The 23,549-nt window shown below is 41.1% G+C and overlaps 1 protein-coding gene across 7 annotated transcripts in view; it reads left to right on the top strand.

Annotated features, from left to right (window-relative positions):
- Window positions 1-23,549, top strand: part of CAPRIN2 (caprin family member 2) — a 74,263-nt gene that overhangs the window by 19,582 nt on the left and 31,132 nt on the right. For 5 of the 7 annotated variants that reach the window (XM_048829338.2, XM_075122600.1, XM_048829330.2 and 2 more), the window contains exons 6-10: window positions 3,511-3,593; window positions 11,511-11,675; window positions 12,383-12,426; window positions 14,112-15,074; window positions 16,413-16,532. In XM_048829338.2, coding sequence (XP_048685295.2) covers window positions 3,511-3,593; window positions 11,511-11,675; window positions 12,383-12,426; window positions 14,112-15,074; window positions 16,413-16,532 — 1,375 coding nt within the window. The remainder of the gene's footprint in view (window positions 1-3,510; window positions 3,594-11,510; window positions 11,676-12,382; window positions 12,427-14,111; window positions 15,075-16,412; window positions 16,533-23,549) is intronic. The other 2 variants (XM_075122627.1, XM_075122625.1) reach the window with 1 other exon arrangement.

Here is a 23,549-nt window from a genome sequence, read left to right as displayed (position 1 = left end):
TCTACCAAAAGAAGAGTGTTTGCATACCTTGGACATCAGGAAACATCTAACCTTCTACGTAGAATGAACCAGGCATTTCTGTAAATCCTCACAGCTATTTGTAGCAGTGGCAATCTGTTTCCACCCAGAGAATTTCTTCTTAGATAGCTTCCTGTGCTATGTCACTCCACCTAGCAGTCACAGCTCATTAGATGAGGTCACAATCTGTCTGTGGCCTTTCTGGTGCTCGTTTCAGTTGCAGACACTTGTAGAGCAGCATCCTGGTCCTTGGTTCCCATGTTTACCTCCCACTGTGCAGTGGCTCCAGGCTCCAGACTCCAGAGATGAAGCCAGAATTGGATGGTTTGGTCTCCAGTCTTTATTAAAATAGCCTCCGATTACACCTGCTGTTCTTATGGCTTGTGTGACTGGGTGCCTGGGATGGGCACACTGAATACCACACTCAGGGCAGACAATCCCCCGAACTGGTGGTTTATTCTATAATTAGATTCACCATGCCAGTAACAAGAGCTTCTGTAATACCACACTGGTTAACAAGAAGCCAAACAGTCCCCTTCAGGCATTCCAGCCCTTGGCTCCCATCCAGATGACCAAGTCTAATATAGTGAGAGGTTACTGAAAACGCTATTCACCATATTTAAAGTTCTACCACTCAAAGGATCATTTACCCTCAGGTCAACATATGTCTCAGATCTAGCCCAAATATCCCACTGTCAGCCAACCCTTAATAAACTAAAGATTTATTAATAATGTTATTGAATGGTTAAGGAATCATACCTCAAGTGATTCCTCTCCCCCCTAAAGGTCAGAATCCAAAGGCAGCTTAAAGGTAAAATCGGATATCTTTCCATACATTTTCCAGGGTATTCCAGATAACTATTTGCAAGATCAGTCCTTTGGCTCAAACTTCCCCTGGTCAAAGTTCAGTAGACTACTGATGAAAGGGTCAGGCCTGAATCTTCTTTTGTAACTCTCAGGCTGCCTCTCAGAAATTTTCACAGAAGGGATTTCCTCCAAGGAAGAATAGGCAGTGCAGATAGTTTGTGGACCTTTGCTTTGAAGCTAATCTTCTATTTCCTATGCATACACAGGTTAACTGGTTGCACTTATTTACATAAGGCGATTAGCCAGTTCTCCTTATAACAGTTAAGCTGAAGGCAATGTAGATAGTTTCCTGCAGTGTCTCATCTTTGGTCTTAAGGTTAACTGAACACAGTTGCATACATAATGTTAGGCAATTAAGGTGTTAAAGGGAATTAGTGTCTACAAGCTATTTTGGTTACATTGTTAAACTAACAGGATATAGGTAAACAAATACAGTTAGCATCTACCCTTGGTTTTTGTTACCACAAATGAATGGGTTAATGATTGCTGGTCTAGTTCATCTCTTTGAAATTCACTTACAAGTGAATTGTCTTGATTACAGTTGTAATGCCTCTTAAGTTATGGGTCATACACAGGTTGGCTGGTCTGCCAGTGTCACAGCTTGAGTCACCAGTAGTGTAGTGCCCAAGTGCAATCACTGGAACTGTTGCATTGTTCAGTAACAGTTCTTCGAGATGTGATGCACATGTCCCTTACATGATCCACCTGCCTACCTCTCTACATTGGAGTTCCAGTAAAGACCTGAGGAGAAGCTAGGGCCAGCTCTGCCCTTTATACCTTCACTCAGTGATGTATGGGAGTGCAAGCAATACAACAGGTACAGCTGATGGAAAATTTCTGGTGGGTGGGTGTACAGACACCCGGAGTGGAATGGACATGTGTGAGCTACCTTGGAGAACAAGTTACTCCACAGGTTAGTAACTTCCCCCCACAGGGCTCAAAATTTAGGTTGGCAGATTTGCTGAGGAGTGTGCATTCTGATCCCCAGTGGTGCAAGTTGCTTGTAACTGGTACACAATGCCCTTCAGTCTTTCCAGTTTGACAGCACAATGAAGTGCCAATATTGGGAGTGCTTCCCACTGTAATATACTTTCACCAAGCAGGCCAGGTGGCAGTTCTGAGCGGCACTTCTGCCCTTCCTTTCAGGAAGAAGTGCACCAAGTGTCATAAACATGTGTTCCCTGAGGAAGGGAATGATCCCTTCTGTATACATGAAATGAGGCAGGAGATCTTTGATCCATACCAAAGAGGTATGAAAGCCAATAATTGTGGGCCCCATCTTTGATATCAGCACTGGTTATCAGCTGCAAATGCAAGCAGCAGGCCAAAGAATGTGGTTGCTGCTTTGGCATTAAAATCATTAATCCAGGTACTAAAATGTCAGACCTTGGTGTATTTGAAGGCCACAACACTATTTCTGGCCTCCTTTATTCACTGTCTAGAACGCTGACCAATATTGACATCATGCCATTTTCATCTCTTCATATGGTCCCTCTACATATTTGGCTGACTGTAGCATGATACTACCTATGCAGTTTTGTAAGGGGCACGGTCCTTATTCTGTACAGCTGGAAGCGATGCTACTCAGCCATTTCACCAAAAATCTTGCTGATCAAAATGTGCAGTCTGTGTTTAGGCTACTGAATTCTTTAAGCATTCCATTATACAGGAGTACTTTTACAATTCACTTTTAAAGTAGGCTTCTTTCAGCAAGGGACTACACCCATTCCCTGGCTTTCCATACTAATTTATTTACTTTAATGGGATGGCAGATATAGATTGACTAGAGTTCTCAAGACCTTTACTGTTAAAACTAATTGTATATTCTATTTCTAAGTGTAATCTGATTCTTGTCTTAGTGTCAGACTAAACCAATCAATTGGTTAAGACCAGCTAGGTTAGTGCTGAATATTGAGAATGTAACGTGAGCCTTTTGAAGGCCTTATTTTATCAAAGTATGGGCTAGAGACCTTGAAGTTACAAAGTAAGGAGAAAACATCTTAATTTTTACACACCTGCCTCAAACGACTCTGGTAATGTAAAACTAAACTTGGCTGACCACTGGTCCATAAGACGTACCTTAGAAGTATAACTTGCAACAATATTTCCGATAAAGCAACTGTTTTATCATAAACACTTCAGTATACATTCCACATCTTGAATTCACAGAACACATACTCATCTGGTCAAACAGCTAAATATTGAAACGAAACGATTTTTTGGGCTTCTCTCTTGTCAAGTGGATGAGAGACGCTTCAAACTACTGTTGACCAGTAGTGGCTAAACTAAAACAATATCCAGGGTCCCAAAACCACAAACAGAACTGGTTAGAATTATGTCCAACTGTGTGTAACACTGGACTAACCAAAGAGAGCTTATTGAAATAAGAAATACTGTTAGTGGGGCTGCTGTTCTAGGTAAACAATGCGTAGTACTATTTTTAGTGGCCTTTTAATTTGAAAAGGCAATAATGGTGATTGCATTAAAAGAATGGCCCTGACTTTAATCCTGTTCCTAAAGAAAAGAGACAGAACTGCTGAGGACTACAAATTATCATAAGCAGAAAAATGAATAGCTAAAGGAACATTTCTCTGGTCTTAACTTTTTTTCCTTTTTGCTTTCAAGTGTTGAAGACCAGATGGAGCAATCATCACTCTACTTCTGGGATCTTCTAGAAGGCAGTGAGAAAGCTGTGGTTGGAACGACGTGTAAGTTTTTGGCTATTTGGGGAGGGGATAAATAACATAATTTCTACACTTATTCCTGGGTAAACATAATGTAATATACTGAGCATTTTGCAAGTGTAAGATGCTGTACAAATGAACATAGTTGGAGGTCTCATACTGAGTACTGTGCATACTTCCCTGGAATGCTTCATCTTAAAGGACTGAGATGTGTAATGTGTTTTGACTGAGGCGTAATGGTCAATTAATCTGTATATTAAGAGTAGGGCTAGTTAATACAACACAGTGGCATGCTTCCTATTGGAGAATAGGACCATTTTCTCAGTACTGATGGTTTAGAAGCTGTGGGTTGTATGCATGCTGGCTTTATTCTAGAATATTATGCAATAGTAGCCATGCATCAATTCGGAACTAACCTTGGAGACCAAACTAAACCCTTCAGTGTGATAACGCTTGCATTTTTATTGCAAAGGAGATTGATCAGTGTGCCAATGAGTTAATTCTGGAACCCTAACTTCAAACTCTTCTGGATTGGGTATAATAAACTTGCACTTTCACTGGCCCCAACAGTCTCCGTGAAGGTCCACTGCTGAGGACTTACAGCATAGGGATGTAAGCAGATAAGGAGAGAAACTTTTAACACTTTATCAAAGTAAACTTTAGTCTTTCCCTTCTGTGTCAGAATACATTAGTAGTACATGCTATCAACATGATATCAACACCTTCAAAAGTGCCATTTCATCTCTGAGGTCTGGAAAGTTCCTCAATCTGTAGATGCATTGAAGGCTGCAAAATCTAATTCTTTGAGTGATTGCATAGTTTGACTGGTGCCAGAGTATTTTCTCTAGCAATGCCCATATGATTGGACATGTATGGCCCGCACTTTTTTCTTCATGCCTGGAGTAGAGTATAAAGGATGAAGCGGCCCTGTTCTCATTCAGTTTCTTCTTACTGTTGGCAGTCGGAGCTTGTATGTAATTAGTATATAACTGTACATAGTGGTACTCATTTTTCATCCAGTTAGACATTTATTTTTTTAGTCCAATATCTTTTAATTCTCAAATCCAGATGGGGTGTCAAGCCCATTCTAGACTAAACAGATGCAGCAAAAAGTTGAAGTTCCATATGGATTTCCTTGTCCGTTATCCTTGCGCTAGATCTGGGAGAATGGAGTGCTGCCCTTAGCTTACAGGATGCCTACTTCCATGTGGCAATCTACTGGGGTCACAGAAGGTTTCTAAAGTTCATTGTAGGAGAAGGTCATTACCAGTTCACTATACTCCCCTTCAGGCTATTGTTGGCACTAAGGGTTTTCATGTAGTGCATGGTGTTAGTGGCAGCTTACCTCTGGATTTGGGACATATGATTATATCCATAACTGGATGATTGATTCAAGTGGATCACTCTAGTCAGCAAGTGGACAAATCCTCCATCTGTTCAGCTGCTTAGGTCTGATAATCCAGCAGGGAGATATTTCATTGACACATTCCTAGACTCTACTTCAGCCAGGACATACCTGCCCCAAACTCAGTTTTTGACTATCTAGGACCCTTTTGTGGCTGCTTCTTGAAGACTACACACCACAGTACATAACTGCCTCAGGCTCTTGGGGAAAATGGTTGCTTGTATGTATGTGATAGATTCCATCCCTGATATATGCAGATGGGAGTAAAGTGAGTCTGTCACCTGAACATGTTTGTATGCATCCCAGCCAGTGTGGTCCCTGGATTGGTGGATGAATCAGGACAGTGGAGGGTGGGCCTATTCTCACCAACTCTCCCTTCTATGACTTTACTAGCAAATGCTTCTGCTGTGGAGTGGGGAGCATATGTGGCAGAACAGCAACCTCAGGACATGGTCCATTCGTGAGGCCAGGTTACACAAATACTCTCTAACTGCATGCAGTATTCCAAATGTCAGCAGTTCCTACCACATTCATGGCAATGCCATACAGGTGCTCAGACATCGCAGCTGTTTTATGTAAGCAGGTAGGGGGTACCAGGTCAAAGACTGCCTCTTGACATAGGTTAAACAGTGGAATTTCTGCATAAGGGATTGAATAATTCTCAAGGCTTCACATGTTCCAGGCAATCAGTTGCCTGGCAGATCCTCTAGCCAAATTGTTCAGTCTAGATTATGAGTGGTCTCAAGTCAAGAATGTTAGTCTCCTTTGAGCAGAACAGGAAAATGCCTCCATTTCTATTCCAGAACAGATCAGTCAGGCTTCCATCTCAGATGCTTACATGTTTCCATGGAAACATGATCTTCTGTATGCTTACCCACCAATACTAATTTCCAGAGTGGTGGTGGTTAAAAAAAAAAACTCAAACAAGACTGGGGCAGGGGGGTCCTCAGAGCCCCAGCCTGGGAGGAATAACCTTGGTACTTGGGTTTGTACAGGCAGGCCACCAAAGCTCCCTTACTTCTGCTGCTAGTCAGGAACTTAATATCCCAGAATCATGTTCGTGGGTTCAGGTGCAACACCTACATGCTTTGCTTCATGACTTTTTCTTTCTGGCTAATCCCAGAAGAGGCACACTGTTCAGCAGCAGTCTGGAATATTTTGCTTAATAGTAGAAAACCTTCCACAAGAGCTACTTGCTTTAGTAAGTGGAAATGTCTCCATCTGTGCAGCTCACCACCATGTATCCTACAGTTTGCAGTCCAGAAAATATTGGACTACGTGTAGCACAGTGGTTCTCACTTTTGTATTGGTGACCCCTTTCACACAGCAAGCCTGAGTGCAACCCCCTTACCAATTTTTGTTTTAATTTATAAATATTTAACACCATTATAAATGCTGGAGGCAAAGCGGGGTTTGGGTTGGAGGTTGACAGCTTGTAACCCCCCCAAGTAATAACTTTGCAACCCCTTGAGGGTCACAGCCTGCAATTTGAGAACCCCTGATCTAGCAGTCCAGTCAAAATGCATTGGACTTCAATTTTTGCATTTCACCCTTGCACTGCTGGAAGGACTGTCTCCACTCATCCCATGGTAACCAGATTCCTGAGGATTGGCTATCTGGATCCAACTGTCATGTGACATGTTTAGTTTTTAGCTTTTATAGGGCCTCTATTTGAGCCTTTATCCTCTTGTTTGATATTGCATCTTTTGGATAAAGTAGCTGCTTTAGTAGCCATTACATAAATGGGGGAATTGTATGCTACGGTTATTGACCCTCATGCAGTATTCTACAAGGGCAAGGCGCAGCCTAGGTCTCATTCCAAATTCATATCCAAAATATTTTGTCTATCTCAGTCAGTATTGCTTTGGCATTTTATCTGAATAGGAAACAGAGCTGAAAAGGTTTTGTTCTTGGTAGAGAATGAGAACTCATCCTGAGTTAGACTTTTTTAAATGGGTTACCAGCCACATTTCCATGTCTTACACTGCCAAAGATCTGACGACTACTGAAATATTTATTGCATTGATCTAGAGCACGTTCAATATTTACTGCATTTGTGGGAAATGTTCCTACTGACACTTGAGGGTAGCAACCCAGGCCTCTGTACATACTTTTGCAAGACATTTATGTAATTACGACTGCATCAAGGGACAAAGTGAATATAGGGAAAGTAGTCCTACAGTAATTCTTCAGGTGAGACTCGTAGCCCCACCTCCATTGAAAAAACCACTTAGGAGTCACTTACAGTGAATGGACATATATGCAATTACTTAAAGAAAAAGTTACCCTCTAGTAACTGTTCTTTGGGGTGTTACATATGCCCATTCCACAACCCACCCTTAGCTTTTTTGACATGTCCAGAACTGCAAGTCACTTGGTTCCTGCTTTGCCTCAGAGAGCAGTTTGATGCTAAACTGCTTGTGACTGGTTACCTGATGCTCCAGTCCAGGGATCAGCAACCTTTGGCCTGCGGCCCACCAGGGTAAACCCCCAGGTGGGCCAGGCAGGTTTTTTTGACCTGCTGCGTGCACAGGTTCAGCCGATCGCAGCTCCCACTGGCCATGGTTTGCTGTTCTAGGCCAATGGGGGCTGTGGGAAGCGGCATGGGCCGAGGGATGTGCTGGCTGCTGTTTCCTGCAGCCTCCATTGGCCTAGAGTGACAAGCCGTGGCCAGTGGGAGCTGTGATCGGCCAAACCGGCACAAGCAGCAGGTAAACAACCGCCTGGCCCACCATGGGGTTTACCCTGGTGGGCTGCATGCCAAAGGTTTTTCAGGACTCTACCAGCCTTTACTTGGTCTTGAAGGTAATACTTGGTGCACTTCATTCCCACCCCTGCTCCCTTGAAGTGTTGTCCTGCAGTATGCAGCCCATCACTGTGCCCACACAAATTTCCAAATCTGCAGTATGCACACCAGCCTGTTAGCTCAGCTGAGGAGTCTCACTTTCATATATTTTGCGCTGAGATGAACTTACAATAAAACCAATAAGTTTATTAATAAAGAACAGATTGAAGTGATACCAAGTGAGGATAATAGGAACAAAAAATGGTTACAAATAAAACAAGTATAACATGCTTTCTAGTGACTAAAATATAACTAGCTGAAATCTTTATCAGCTTCTTACTGAGCCTCCTCAGCATCACATGTCCTTAGAGCCAGTATTCAGCTATCATAGATACAAAAAGCATTTTGCTTTACGCTCCCTCAGTGACAGATCATCACAATGCCTTTTCTCCCTGTTCTTATAGTCCAGGAAACCTTTGAAATGTATCCTTTTGAAGTGTACTACTGGACTAAGTTCCTCTCCCCTGCTGTTTGTTCTTTGGGGTGCAGATGCCATGTCTGCTGCTCTTGTTATCATTCTGTAAACTTGCATTTTCTGTTGACTCGGTATGCAAATATAATTCCCATTGTCTCTGGCTCACCTGGTTTCATTTGCATTCAAGACTTGGAGAGCGAGGCAAGTCAATATTCCTTTGCCTGGGAAACCCTTATTAACCCTGCCTGGCTTACACATCCCATCCATCCATCAATCTTGCAAAGATCATGACCAGCATGATAAAGTTTTTTGATATATTACATGACATTCTTTGTCAAATACCATAACAATGTGTTAAGAGTTGCCATTACATGCTAGCGAACCCTCTGCCAGGGGGCATTGAGGGCTCTAAAGCACTGTAGTCTTATTGTATTAGAGGAGAGATCTTCTGTATGTTACTTAAACCCTAATAACTTTCAACCCATTTTTATTCTTCTCTTCCTGAAGCTGCTCTGTCCATTTAATCATTCAGTCCTAGACCAAGCGCAAGCTGGATTTTACTCTGTCAACAAGCACTTGCATAGTTAACATTGCTGAAGCTGGCAGCTCCTCTTCCTCATTCTTGCCGACACTAGAGCATAGAATCCTCTTGGACTTTCTTTGTGTGTTTCTCTGGCTCTCCTGTCAGTTTCACTTATTTCATCACTTGTTGTCTGACTGCTGTGCACCAGGGTCCCCTCATGACGTTCAGTTCTTGACACTTGGCTCTTCTGTGTTCTTTGTCACTATCTTGGCTAATAATCTCACCTAATGTATTGTGTTATAGATCTAACTGATCCAAGGACCTCTTAACGCTAACTAGCAGAGGGCACAGGTGTACATAGTGGTCCAGAGATCCTCTGGATTGCCCAAAATGGGGTGTTATAAGCTTTCTGCTGAAAGCACATTATGTTGGTGGTCATAATTATTGAAAGATGTACAGAAGATATCTAAAGTTGTGTTTATACTGAAAATTATGTTCTGTAGGACTTCAAGTGACTTGTCTTTAACTACAAGGTAGCATGTATTAGACAAACTTCTCCAGGCAGGAGGTGGGGGGAGACTCATCTTCTTGGTGGGCCATTCTGTATTATGTCTCAAAATAGAAATCTATTAACGTATCAAGTCAAATGCTAATGACTTCAGAATAATTACCAGGAAAGGGGGGTGGGGGGGGGACCTATTTTGCAAGTGAAGATCAAAAGATCTGGTATAGTATATTTAGGGTGCAGATTCACCTGCTGGTATCCTTCAGTCTGAGGGCAAGCTGCCAGTGCGCTTGATCTCATGAAAGGGATCTCAACAAACCTGCCTGAAAATTATGGGAAAAGAACTATATGGGTAAGCTATCCTGTAGGAGATAGGAATGTCTTGTGAGTTAAGGCTCTAGGCAGGTTATGATTTCAATATTGTCATTTGAATCTCTGTTCTTAAACTTATTCTTGTTTTAAATATAAATGTGTGGTATGTTAAGTGGGCGGTAATTCTGAGTTCAAACTATCAGGCTCGTGTGTACTATTTCTTTGGGAGTAATGAATCTGAGAATTCAGTGGCACAGGAGCTGGGCAAAGCAGAGGAATGTCTGGTGTGCCTATTTCTAGCTTGTACACAGAAACTGAGGTCTACTGAGGCCTGGGAAGGTAGTACTTGTGTTGCCAGAGGCTGGTGGAGTCAGAGCTGATCCACAGCTGGCATAGACTAGACTTCCTCACACTGAGTAGGGGGCTAGCAAGGTGCCTCACAAGCTTGCATACCCTGTGAAGCATCACACTAATGCCACAGGCTTGACTAAGAAGCTTTCTCAGCTTCATCTAAATGTCTAGGCAGAGAAACGTGTACTCCTTTGATTACATGATCTCCAGCTCCTCCTTGGAACTCACTTGCCTCCTGTCCATTACTGTTATCATTGACTGAGCTTTCCTTCTGGCAACCTGCCTCTTCTGAAACTTTTTCAGATGTGTCTCCCCCTTGCCTTGAAGTCTCAGCCCTCTCTACTCTAGTTTGTCAAATTGTACTGTCTGCTTTCTTACACACCAAAACTAACATGCTATGCATCTTCATCCCCTGTTGGAGCTTTCCTTCATGATCCTGTTAACATTTGTCTTGATTTCTACAAACTTCAGCCTAATATATCTGCTCTCTTCTCATTGCTATTCTTTTTTCTTGTCCAGTACTACTCCTCGCTTCTCACTCATCTTACCACTACTAGACTTGCAGAGAAGTCTTCACCTGCTACACTATCTAAAACATCCTAATACCATCTGAAAATATCTTCTCCTTTACCTAGATGTTGTAACTTGTGGCTCAGTAATGTATTACAGTTTTGCGTGATTAGTGATAACTTGTCTAAAATGCTATACAAGAAGTTTTTGCCTTTTGGGGTTGGGCTAGACCAGTGGTCACCAACCAATAGATCTCAATCGACTGGTCAATCCTGGAGCCTCTGCCAGTCAATTTCAATCTCTGGCTGCTAACAGTCCAGTGACCCAGCAGAGGTGGGGGAGGTGGGAGGCAGTCAGGTCCACATGCTGCTGCCCCCGTTCTGACTCCGCAGCTATCATTGGCTGTGAACTGCAGTCAATGGGAGCTGCAGTTGGTGCTGTGGGGTGGCAGCAGCAGCTTATGCGGAGTCACCTGCCTCCTGGCCCTCTCCCCTGCGGCCTGCAGAAACATGCCAGCTGCTTCGGGGAGCAGTGTGGGGTCAAGGCAGGTAGGGAGCCTGCCTTGTGCCTGCTGCACCGCTTACTGGTAGCCACCTGTGGTAAGCACCTCCCGGCCAGAGCCTGCATCTTGCACCGCCTTTTGTATCCCTGCCCCAGCCTGGAGCCCCAACTTGGACCCAAACTCCCTCCCAGAGCTTGCACCCCGCACCCCTCATCCCCTCCTGTACCCTGCCCCAGTCTCTCTGCCCGGAGCCCCCAATTCCAAACCCCTCAGCCCCAGCACAGAACCTGCACCCCTGCCCCAGGCTGATGAAAGTGAGTGAGGGTAGGGAGAACGAGCAAGTGAGCAGGGTGGGGCCTCGAGATAGGGGCAGGGTAAATCCTGGGTCTTAAATTCAAAAAGTGATCTTGTGTGTAAAAAGGTTGGAGACCACTGGGTTAGACATTGTAGTTTAAATATAAAGCAGCTTCAAAGGACACATCTTCAGATTGTAAGATGTGAACTTTTTTTAACCTGTCTTGCATATCAACATTTTTATATTTATATACATATATAAAATTTTTTACTCTTCAGATAAACATATGAAGGAACTATTATCCAAACTCTTAAACTCCAGATATTTTGAAAATATTCCTGTGCCTCGCAACATGCAAGTAAAAGAGGAATTGGAAGAGGAAATAATGAGAAAATCTGAGAGACCAAGACAGTTTCCAAAAGGAGAGTCTGTCAAAGAGCCAGGTTGAGTATATTTCCAAGTGTAATTCCTGATCCATGTTAAGATAAGCTTCTCAAAGAGCTGAGTGTTCAGAGATCTTGAATAGCTTAGTTTTTATCAACTTAATCATATTGCAAGTATGCAGAAGCTTAATCCAGTGGATTTTTTTGGACTACAGTACAGCTAAATTCAGTTGGCATATCAGTAACTAAAATATACTGTACAAAACTTGCAACAGTATATGTTGGTTTGAACACCACATAACACCAGTAAGGGAATGGTTTCACCGATACTAGTATCTCTTTGGATCAAAAATTCAGTTTAATCTATTTTCTTATCTAACATATGCTGTCTGTGCTTTTGACAACCTCATTGTTGAAGCTGTGGGAAATGCCTGTTGCAGGTAAATGTCACTTTTGAGTGCACTACTACAGTGCTTGGGTTATAGATACTGCAAGGGAATGTTTTTCTGAATCTTTCCTTTTTTTAATTTGTACTTTTAAGTTTAAAATTTTTACAAAACCAAAGTTTGGGAAGACCTAAGCTTCGTGTTTAATGCAGAACATAAATTATGAATGTTTTAGAAAATCCTTCAGATCAGCAATTGATGACTTTTAACTAATTGTCAAATCAGTGATTTTTTTTTTTAAATGGACTTTGTTGGGACACTGAGGTTTCATGTTTCTCTCTGTAATAATCTGAAGCAAATTAATGTCCTCCCTCTTTCTAGAACCCCTTATGAAGCTTTTGCAGTCTGAGATACAGCCACAAGAGGTAAAATACTGAATTTAACTGTTAGAATACATTTAATTGTGTTTAAAAGTAGTTACGCCTCTGGGTGGTAACTTAATTCTGATATTAGTCTTAATGTATTGTACAAAAGTTGTGAAACACTAGGGAACTGCTGTCCAGCAAAATTTTAGCCAAGATCTTAGAACAGAAAACCAAACAATGGTCTAGATATGCTGCTTCCAAAGTAGAAAAATTAAAAACTTAAAGCTCTAACTTTTAGTCTTAATCCAAAGGAACATTAACATTCCAGAAATATATGGGGTAGAATGTAAACCCCCCTGCTAAGGCTTAGCATTGAGCAGGAATGGTTTAATACATTTGCTGACCCTTTGGAGCATTTTTATAAATTCAGTGGAAAAAAACAAAGCTTCAGATTGTGTAGGTTCAGCTACTTGTGTCTTTATTCCTGTTTCGAGAAGATGGATTCTCTAGTACTACTGCATCAGACAATACACAATTACAAATACAGGAGTCTTCTAAAATGTTAAGCTCTTAACTTTTGTTACCTAGATTTAACACTATGGCAGAGTTAAGAATGGTGTTCTGGCTTTGTAAAACCAAAGTAGGGGTCCCTAGATATTGATTTGACTATTAGTAGTTAATTGATACTGTAAAATTGCTACAGAATTTGGCCCAACAGTCTGTAGACCACAAATGTCCTTTAAATCTGCTTCAGAACTACGAGCCTAATCATACATTTCAATAAGCAGCATCATAAAGCAGAAACTTTTTTTGATGCTTAATCCTGAAAAGGGGACCTTTTTGGCAGTTTGAAATGAAGCAATGTCTTTGTATCCCAACCTTCCAAATATCCCACTACAGGGAGTATAGCAAATAAAACAGATTTTTTTTATAGTATACTAAAACTAAAATTTAGTCTTCTAGAGTTTGCCCAGCCAGTTTAGACTTCCAATTCTGTGCTGTAACTAATTAAGCAGACAGAACACAGCCAGTAAGTAGTAGTCTGTCATGTTCAGATCTTTACTGGCCTGTAGCATAGCTACTAGCCTCTGCAAGCTACTTCCAGTTTATATCTAACTTCCTGGCTCTGAGCAGGAATGCACTGAGACTTGTTCTGGTGATTCAAACGAATTGTCTCTAGGATCTGGTCATTAGCTATGATCTGAACTTCCAGTAAATAGAAGAGCTAGTTTATTATGAGCTTTCAGGGGATCAAATAAGCCAAAAGAGCAAGATCTTGTTCTTTAATGAAAGAAATAGTATTCGTACTATTCACACCAAGGTGTTTTAGGTGCTATACAGGATGAGGTCAATGTCCTGCAGAAATTACAACTGAATTTTAAACATGGCATGATTGTGGATAACAAATAGAGAAGCCATGGAATGAGGAAGGACAAGGGTAAGAGCAATAAGATTATATGGCTACTCAATTTGTGCATATTTCTAGATGTTTAAGTGTTCAATTCCGTTTCATTGTGGTGCTTCTCTACAACATGCTGGAAAGAGTAACTATTCAGTGTCTGCAATATTGTAGGATAAAACCAAGTCTCTTTGTACTGAAACAAAGCAATTCTTCAGCTGGCTGCCTGTGTTGTCAGTTTTGGTTAGGTCACTCAACTACAGAAAGTTTTTTTTCTCACTAAAAAACTGAGCTAAACTCTGGTAGCAATGTTTTTCTTGAGCCACTAAATTTTTTTGGTCTGTAGTTTCTCAACAGGCGCTATTTGCCTGAAGCAGAATGCTCTATCAAGAAGCCTAAAGAATGCAAACCGTGGGAAGCAGAGTACACTAGAAAGCAAGAACCTCCAAAATCCTGGGAAATGCTTGTTGATATAGAAGAACAGGAACAAAAGAAGCAGAAGCAGGAATCTCTGAAGCCTTGGGAATCTTGTGGTAGGCATCAGGAACAGAAGAAGCAGGAATCTCCAAAGCTCTGGGAAGCTTGTGTTAGGGAAGAGGAGGGACAGAAGCAGGAGTCTTCAAAGCCCTGGGAAACTAAGGTTAGGGAGGAAGAACAGAAAAAGCAGGAGACTCCAAAGCCTTGGGTAATGCATGTTAGGGAGGAGCAGGATTCCCCAAAACCTTGGATAACAAAAGTTAGGGAAGAGCAGGAACAGAGGAAGCAGGAATCTCCCAGACTTTGGTCCACAAAAGTTCAGGAAGAGCAGGAACAAAGGAAGCAGGAATCTCCAAGACCTTGGGCAACAAACATTCAGGAAGAGCCAGTCCAAAAGCAAGAATCTCAAAGACCTTGGATAACCCAAACTAGGGAGGAACCAGAGCAAAAGAAGCAGGAACCTGTGAAGCCTTGGATAACCCAAAATAGGGAGGAACCAGAACAAAAGAAGCAGGAACCTGTGAAGCCTTGGGGAGCGCGTGTTAGGGAGGAACCAGAACAAAAGAAGCAGGAACCTGTGAAGCCTTGGGGAGCGCGTGTTAGGGAGGAACCAGAACAAAAGAAGCAGGAACCTGTGAAGTCCTGGGAAGCGCGTGTTAGGGAGGAACCAGAACAAAAGAAGCAGGAACCTGTGAAGTCCTGGGAAACATCTGACCAGCAGCAGCCAGCATCATCGCAGCAGTTACAGAATACTCCAAAGTCCTGGGGAGCGGCAAATCTTATGCCAAAGGAGCAGATTGGGCCAAAGAAGTGTGATGTGGAACCCAAAGATGTGAGTTGGCATAGGTAGTATTAACTCTCATTAAGCTTATAATGTGAGTATTTCAGACTAAAGCAATACAGTAGTCAGAGGATTTGTAAGACTTGCATTGTGGAGTTCTGTACTTGGATTTCCATGTCACTTCTGAGTGGGTTAAGTCAGATTTTTAACTGATATCCTAAAGCTTGATGCATCTGGAAAGCAAAATGCTCTCCTTGCTTCTTGCATCAACCCCAGTAATACTGCGGTTGGGCCTCAAATGAAAATTACATTTTTGCATAAGGCAGAATAGAATTCATTTAGCTCTTCTGCAGCTGATAGCTCTCTAAATGTCCACTTGCATTAACACTACAAATCGGGTACGACTCTGACAAAGATCAGATACTTAAAGTAGTATGTACAAATAGCACTTTAAGTTTTTAGGTTTTTAACTAAAATAGCTTTTAAGGGGTATTTTTACTTGATCTAGAAGTTAATCAACTTAATTGATGCTTAAGTATGCATTTCCAGATGAATCAATATGCTGAACTACTATTCTGGAATGTTTTGGAAACTCTAACACAGTGGTTCAGTTTAGTAACATAGACAATGCAAGGTTTTGCAGGATCCAACAACATTCCAGCTTAATTTTAAATTTCTTCTCCCTCTTCCCCAACTGTGTACACAAGTAGCTTGGAGAAATCGATAGTGAACAGATCAGTATCTGGAGAGGCATGCTTCCAAAGTAGAAATTAGGCTTGATCTAAATTTTAGTAAGACCATAGATGGCAAATAGAGAGCCACTGAAGTGGTCTGTACACAGGTATTGTCCAACTCTACTTCTTTTTAAAGCTGTCTTTCTTCAGTAAATGACTAGATTAGATGGACAAGATCAATATAAGATCCACAATACTGAAAAGTGGATATTCTTGTATCTAGAGACGGGATCGCAGACAGAAGCATGAATCTGAAGTGAAACGAGTGGGTAACGTAAAACAGTGGGTGATAAAGAATGTGGGAGTAAGGTTATTTAGCAAATCTTGAACACGTATAGTTAAAATGGTCTTCATAAACACTTTTCACTGTGGTATATTGTAAAGCTGCATGCTTCCACTCGTATTGGTAGTATGGGAGGAGAGAGGCTGATTTTTTTCCAGCTGATAAATCTCTCTAAACGTAATGGCACTAGTGCTCCTAGCTATGTGCATAACTTGATACTGTACTAAAAATAGTTCAAAGCAATGTAGCCACTGTAAAGTACTCAAATGTTCTTAGCGCTTGAAGATGGATTGGAACTTCTAGTGTTGGTTTAGTTTCTAAAGCTTATGTTTGAGGTGCTTCCTAATGAGATGGGCCTCTTATTTTATATAGGATGGAAAAACAGATGGATTAAGTGGTGGACATGGCTTTGATGCAGTACGAAAAAAGGAGGTCCTCCAATCCGTCGGAGAGAGTTTTAAACTACCTAGGAGTCTCCAAAGCAATGTACAGGTGTGCTAGTCAGCCATATCAAACTAAAATGAGTCAAATATTTTGAGTATACAAAAACTGGGATATCTTTGTAAAGCAGCTGAATATATTTGATGTACTGCATTAAATGCAGCATACATATGTCTAATTCATCAAAATCTTGACCTGTGGAGGAGGGAGATGTGTTAACTGCCACATCACTTTAGCCCTATGTACTGGAACTTCAACAGACTTGCATTGTGCCTTGCAGCTTACTGTCAAACTGCATTACAAAGGAACAGTGATTTAACAGATAAAATACTGACTATAAGTTGACAGCATTTCACTTGTAAAATTAATAAACACTTAAAACAGTGGTCTCAATTCCATAAAGTAAGGATACGGACATAATTTAATCTGGCATTTATCTGGCTTATAGTGTGAACACTGTATACAGGCTGATCTCTAACCAACACTGAGGATGAATAGGATAAAATAGAAAGGTGTGGCTTGTGTGCCTATGTTTAGAAACTAAGTTTTATTCAAGCTTTTAGAGCATTTGAGAAACTGATCTTTGAGTTGCTAGGGCAAGAATGAAGAAAAATTGCTTATAACTAGGGTCTTCCAGGGAGTTGAGAGAAGCCACTACATAAAATTGGCTTGTACAGGTTTTGTATGCTAGAAAGTAGAAAGAACCTTGTCATTCCCTTGTACACACTGTGAATAAGTTCGCTTTAATTCCCCCACTTTTCTGTTTCAGAATATGGATGCTTTTCCAGTGGAGTAATGTAGGTTCATTGAATATAGTTGTAGGGGCTGAGGACTATATACTCTCCATTTTATTTATATAGATTTATTTTTAAAAATCCATCTAAAGCCCTTGACCTACCAGGTTGGGACTGTGGAATTTAAGCACTAAGTCTTAGGCCTCGTTAACATAGAGTTGCATAGGTTCAGAGGTATTGGTGTTAAACCAGTTCAATTATTGATGCAACTTTGTGTGGACACTCCTAACTTGATTTAGGTTTGGTGTGTTGGTTTAACCTACACTTACCCTAAATATAAGCCAGATGACCACCTGTATGTCTACACACTGGCTAAAAGGGTACTTTGCAGTGTGGGTTGGCAGATGTGCTAGCTTTGCTCAATCTGGCATGCTAAAAATACTAATGTTGCTATAGAAATTTAGACTAGCTGCTGCCTGAGTGCAGTCTCACTGGAACCCCTGGATACATAGTGGGCTGCTAGTTAAGCAGCCACCTGTGCCACGACAGCTGCTGCTATTGCTAGCATGCTGGCCTGTCTACCTATATGGGGAAGCGCTCTCCCAGCTGGTGTGAAGGCGTGCCCTTAGTCTGAATATTCTATAGGCTGAACTGACATACTGAGGATGAATATTAATTGTGTAGGCATGCACTTAATGTTTGCAAAAGCTTTAACTGAAAAATAAGTAATTTAGATATATCAAAGGCTAAACTAGGATTGTGTTCTGGATCCAAGTGCTTAAATTGTAAAATTGGAGGTCTTTAGTAAAAGCACAACTGACTTGAGTAAGCAAAACATTTTTAAAAGGGAAAACAAACTTAAAACCCTTACGTTTTAATTGAAATAGGCTGTCTTAATGTCAAACTCTCCTCTGACTTAAGAACACACATGAAATTTCAAGTCAAAACAAGTTTTTATTCAACATTTGGGAGCAAGTGGTAAAATCAGACTTACAGTGGAAATTATTTCCGCTTCAGTTAGGCTTTTACTACTGCTTGCTACAGAATCCATAGTAAGTCCACTAGTCTAGTGCTACTCAAAGTGGTGGTCTGCAGACCGGTGCCGGTCCGCAAGCCATTGGCTGCTGGTCTGCGCGCACATTGGGGGAGGAAAAAAATTGCCGGTGCCCCACACAGAGAGCTTGAAAAGCACTGCACTAGTCAGTCCCATAATGCCAGATGCAATGTCTAATTCCAAATCAGGAAGTAAACTTAGCTTAGAATCCATCTCAAGCATACACTTTGACCAAGAGCATCACTTGGATATATAAGCATATCTACTTCTGCTGTTGAAGTACTTCATCACCTGTACAAATCTAAAAACATGCTTAGAAAAGGCACCATGCAGCATGAGAGATGCTAAATAGTGTGGTACCTTCAAAATAGCCTAGTTTGTAGATATTTTGATCTCCTAGTTTGAAGTACTGAGGAATGACAAGCAGTGAACATTATGGGCTCTTTCCCGCTATGTAAATTATCATCCAGTTGGTATGCAGAACTGTGCTGTATGATCATGCATTCAAATATGCTTAAATGTATGTAGTTATGGGTAATATCAGTATACTATTGCACTGTGAAGGTAGTTTTTATGTCTGTAAGCCAATACTGGATGGTACAGTTCCTTGTGCCTTGAATTATGTATGACCTGCCATAGATTCTCTAAATCGGAAAAATATATTAAACTGACATGGCTTCAGTTGCATGTGTTCTCAAAAGCAGTTAACTTTATACTATGGAGGTGACAATATAATTAGCAGTGCAAACTTCTGGCACACTGGAAACAGTACACCTTAATTACAATTGCCTGATAGGTGAACAGAGACTCCCCTCCACATTCAATTTTTGGCCTTTTCAGGCTTAGTTATAACTATTATAGATGTCTGCCCAGTGGTCTGAACCCACAAATTCATTTAGAGGCAAGCCACTGAATAGTCAGTGGATGATACTTTGTCACCATCAGCCAAGGTTGGATTTAAACAAGTGATTTACAGCTGAAAGAATCAGTAGTCCACTACCAACCACCATGAACATGTTGTGATTGTTCTGTGTATTTGCATTTTAGTAGGACTATCTGGAGTGTGGCAGGGAAGAAACATGCTTTTAACCAATCAGCTGTTGCATCCAATAGTGAATATTGTTTTGCACTATTTTTGCTTTTGCAACTAGTCTGAGTAATAGCCCTCTTGATTGTCAGAGGACCTAAAAGCGATCTGCAGCTTCCTAATCAGATTTCGGACTGAAAATTGAGCAGGGTATTGCTTTCAAAATGGGAATTAAATAAGCTTCAATGTAATAAAGACCTGAGTTTTCTTTCATAGTCTACTTGTTAGATTTGGATCTGGTGTGTTTAGTTCAGCTACACGTTAACAGGAAAGTTCCCAGTTAGTATTGCTGTCCATTTGTAAAGCAATAGTGAGAGTTAAAGACCCAGGGGAAGCTGTTTTCTCAAACGCTGTGGGCTTTTACTATATTACTTTAAAGTGAGGCTAGGCACAAAGAGTAGTCGGTCTTAAAGTCTAAACTGTCAGGTAACTCGTGTACCTTTCCCTGAACATACATGAGGCCTCTTTCCAGGGGTATACAGCAGTACATAGCTAGTTTAAACTCTTGAACATATTGGAGAGTTGGAGTCATATTTGGGCTGCATTATCCAAAGTACTTTTCTCTAGTGCTTAAGAGACTCTGATGCACATGTTATAACCTTGAGACTTTTTTCTACTGAAGTGTTAGTGACTAGTTTGGTAGAAACACACAAGTAAGATATCTGTGAACATTTGTGATCTGGGGAAGTAGCCCCACCTTGTAAGCTAAAGGAGCCCGTGAAAATTGATAGGCACATCTTAACTTAGCTTTCAATAGCAGACTAGACAAATTGCAATCACCTGGGGACCAAATTTCCTTCTGGAGTGAATCAACCCTAGCCACTTCTGTAGTGTTCTTCTGGAGCGCTGCTTATGCTCAGTTTATTACTACAAAAAGTGCTTAATAGGCTGTAGCATCAGAATTGTGAATACACACTTGCCTTCATGAGGTGCAAACCACATGACCATGTAGGATCTTTCAGTGCCTGTCTTGTCACTTGAACTGATACACATTACATAACTTTGCTAACCACAATATCCTTCACACCTAAGACAAAAGCCACCTGGTATATTTTGGTAGAAGTTGTTCCTCAGGCAGACTATATCTGAAAACAGACAACTTTGTCTGTAAAAGGAAGATGCAAGGACTATGACTTTATATATTTTATGATTTAAACTAGATTTAAATCAACTTCACCTTCTCCATTGGTATTCTGTATCAGAGGAAACCTATTATTGCAGCATAATTTAATAATCAAATATAAGAATATATCCTGACAGGTATAAGCAAGAGTGCTAAAATGGTGGTGGTTGTACATTCCAAGTTACTTCATGGGGTTACTTAAAAGCTAACTATGATAGCCAGAAAGCTTTTTAGGTACCATTTTATAAGACTACTTAAATTGAAGTCTTGAAGTAGCTCACAAAGTATTTATAAAAACTTCACAAACAACTTAACTTAAATCTCAGGCCATTTCAGTTGGCATGGTAAAACTGCAACAGTCTGTAGTAAAGTTCCAAACTCTTTTTGGGTGGGGGAGCAGGGAGAGGGGAAGCTTTTTAGAAAACCTCTTGCAACCTCACTCATAACCTTACAAAACATGGAGACAAACTGGTAGCTTTGTCTTTGAAGTCTCAGCCTCCTAGAATGCTAGTCCTACGACTGGAAGGGACTCAAGAGGTCCCCTGCACTCAAGGCAGGACTAAGTATTATCTAGACCATCCCTGATAGGTGTTTGTCTAACCTGCTCTTAAAAATCTCCAGTGACTGAGACCCCACTACCTCCCAAGGCAATTTATTCCAGTGCTTAACCACCCTGACAGGAAGTTTTTCCTAATGTCCCACCCAAGCTGCCCTTGCTGCAATTTAAGCCCACTGTTTCCTGTCCTAACCCCAGAGGTTAAGGAGAACTTTTTTTCTCCCTCCTCCTTGTAACAACCTTTTATGTACTTGAAAACTTCTCAGTTTTCTCCAGACTAAACAAACCCAGTTTTTTCAGTCTTCTCTCATAGGTCATGTTTTCTAGACCTTTAATCATTTTTGTTGCTAGTCTCTGGACTTTCTCTAATTTAGCCACATCTTTCCTGAAATGTGGTGCCCAGAATTGGACACGATACTCCAGTTGAGGCCTAACCAGCACAGAGTAGAGAAGAATTACTTCATGTTTTCCTTACAACACTCCTGCTAATGCAGCCCAGAATGACATTTGCTGCTTTTTTTGGTTCGCAACAGTTACACTGACTCCTCTTGCTTGTGATCCACTGACACCCCCCCCGATCCCTTCCTGAGTACTCCTTCCTAGGCAGTCATTTCCAATTACGTATGTATGCAGCTGATTGTTCCTTCCTAAGTAGAGTACTTTGCGTTTGTCCTTACTGAATTTCATCCTATTTACTTCAAAGCATTTTTCCCATTTGTCCAGATTTTGAATTTTAATCCTATCCTCCAAAGCACTTGTAACCCCTCCAAGCTTGGTATCGTCTGCAAACTTTATAAGAGTCCTCTCTATGCCAGAGGTTCTCAAACTATGGTCTATGAGCTCTGTTCAGGTGGTCCACAGATAGTTCCCTTTAAGGTGTGCGCCTGGGTGGCTGCACACAACTTTGTCAATTCCATAAAGTGGGGCTGCCACGGCGGGGGAGGGCACATCCATCGCATGAGAAATGTAAGATATTACTGACATTAAAATGAGTTGCTTTTCTTTGTAGAACAGAAAGAATGAAGGTGTTTTATATAGTGCTTTTTTCCAAAGCGCTTTACAATAGTTAGCTAATGGTACAAACATTTGGAAAGATCATTAAGTGGTCCACCAAGACCCTCAGCGATTTTTCAAGTGGTCCGCAAAAAAAGTTTTAGAACCATTGCTCTATGCCATTAGGTAAACCATTGATGAAGATTTTGAACAGGGATCAGTCCTGGATCTGGTTCTGTAGGACCCCACTTGATAAGCCCTTCCATGTTGAATGTGAACTACTGATGACTACTCTCTAGGTACAGTTTTCCAACTAGTTATGCACCTACCTTATAGTAGCTCCATCTAGGTTGTATTTCTCTCGTTTGTTTGAGAAGGTCATGCAAGACAGTATCAAAAGCCTTACTGAAGTCTAGAGATACCACATCTACCGCTTCCCTCCTTGTCCACAAGGCTTTTTACCCTATCAAAGAAAGCTGTTGACTTGGTTTGACACAATGTGCTCTAAAGAAATCCATGCTGTTACGTACACCTATGTGTCTGCAAATTAATTGCATAACTTGCTCCATTATTTTTCCAAGTGGTGAAGTTAAGATGACAGGTCTGTAATTTTTCCAGTTGTCCTTATTTCCCTTTTTATAGTTTGGTGGTATCTTTGCCCTTTTCCAGTCCTCTGGAATAACTCCCGACTTTTTGAAGAAAAGCATTAATGGCTCATATCTCCTTAATCAGCTCCTTGAGTATTCTAGGATGTATTTCATCAGGCCCTTGTAATTTGAAGACATCAAACTTGTCTAAGTAATTTTTAACTTGTTTCCCTATTTTAGGCTCTGATCCTACCACATTTTCACTGGCATTCATTGATTTAGATGTCCAATTGCTACTAAACTATTTGGTGAAAACAAATTCATTGAGCACTTCTGCCATTTCCACATTTTCTGTTTCTCTCTCTCTCCCTGTGCCTCCCATCACCCACTATCGAGTAACTGACCTACACTGTCCTTGGTCTTCCTCTTGCTTCAAATGTATTTGTAGAATGTTTTCTTGTTGCCCTTTGTCTCTAGCTAGTTTAATTTCATTTTTTGCCTTGGCCTTTCTTCTTTTGCCCCTGCATACTTTGTGGTGTTTATATTCATCCTTTGTAATTGGACCTAGTTCCTACTTGTTGATGTTTGGGAATGGAGGAAGGCAATATGGAATGCCAGGTTGCTTTTACAAAATTTCAGTTGGTCACAGCTTTGACTGCAGAAAATGCTTGCCATACTTTTTTTGGTAGTAGAACATAATAGCTTGCCCTCTCAGTAGGTGAAATCTTGTTCTATAGACTAGTGTCCTGACATTCAGAAGTACTGAGCACTTGTGGCCCCAAATTATTTCAGCAGGACTTTTGGCTGCCCAGCACTTCTGAAAAGTAGGCCAAAGTCTTGTGCTTATTCTTTCACTTAAACTTGAGTGTTACTGGAACTTGACTTCCAGCATTACACCAACACTGAAGTTACTGTAAATAAAATTGCAACTAAT

Source organism: Caretta caretta, chromosome 1, assembly GCF_965140235.1.
Source record: "Caretta caretta isolate rCarCar2 chromosome 1, rCarCar1.hap1, whole genome shotgun sequence".
Taxonomy (NCBI): Eukaryota; Metazoa; Chordata; order Testudines; family Cheloniidae; genus Caretta; species Caretta caretta.
Note: the sequence above shows the minus strand (reverse complement) of the source record. Positions and strands in the feature narration are given on the sequence as shown.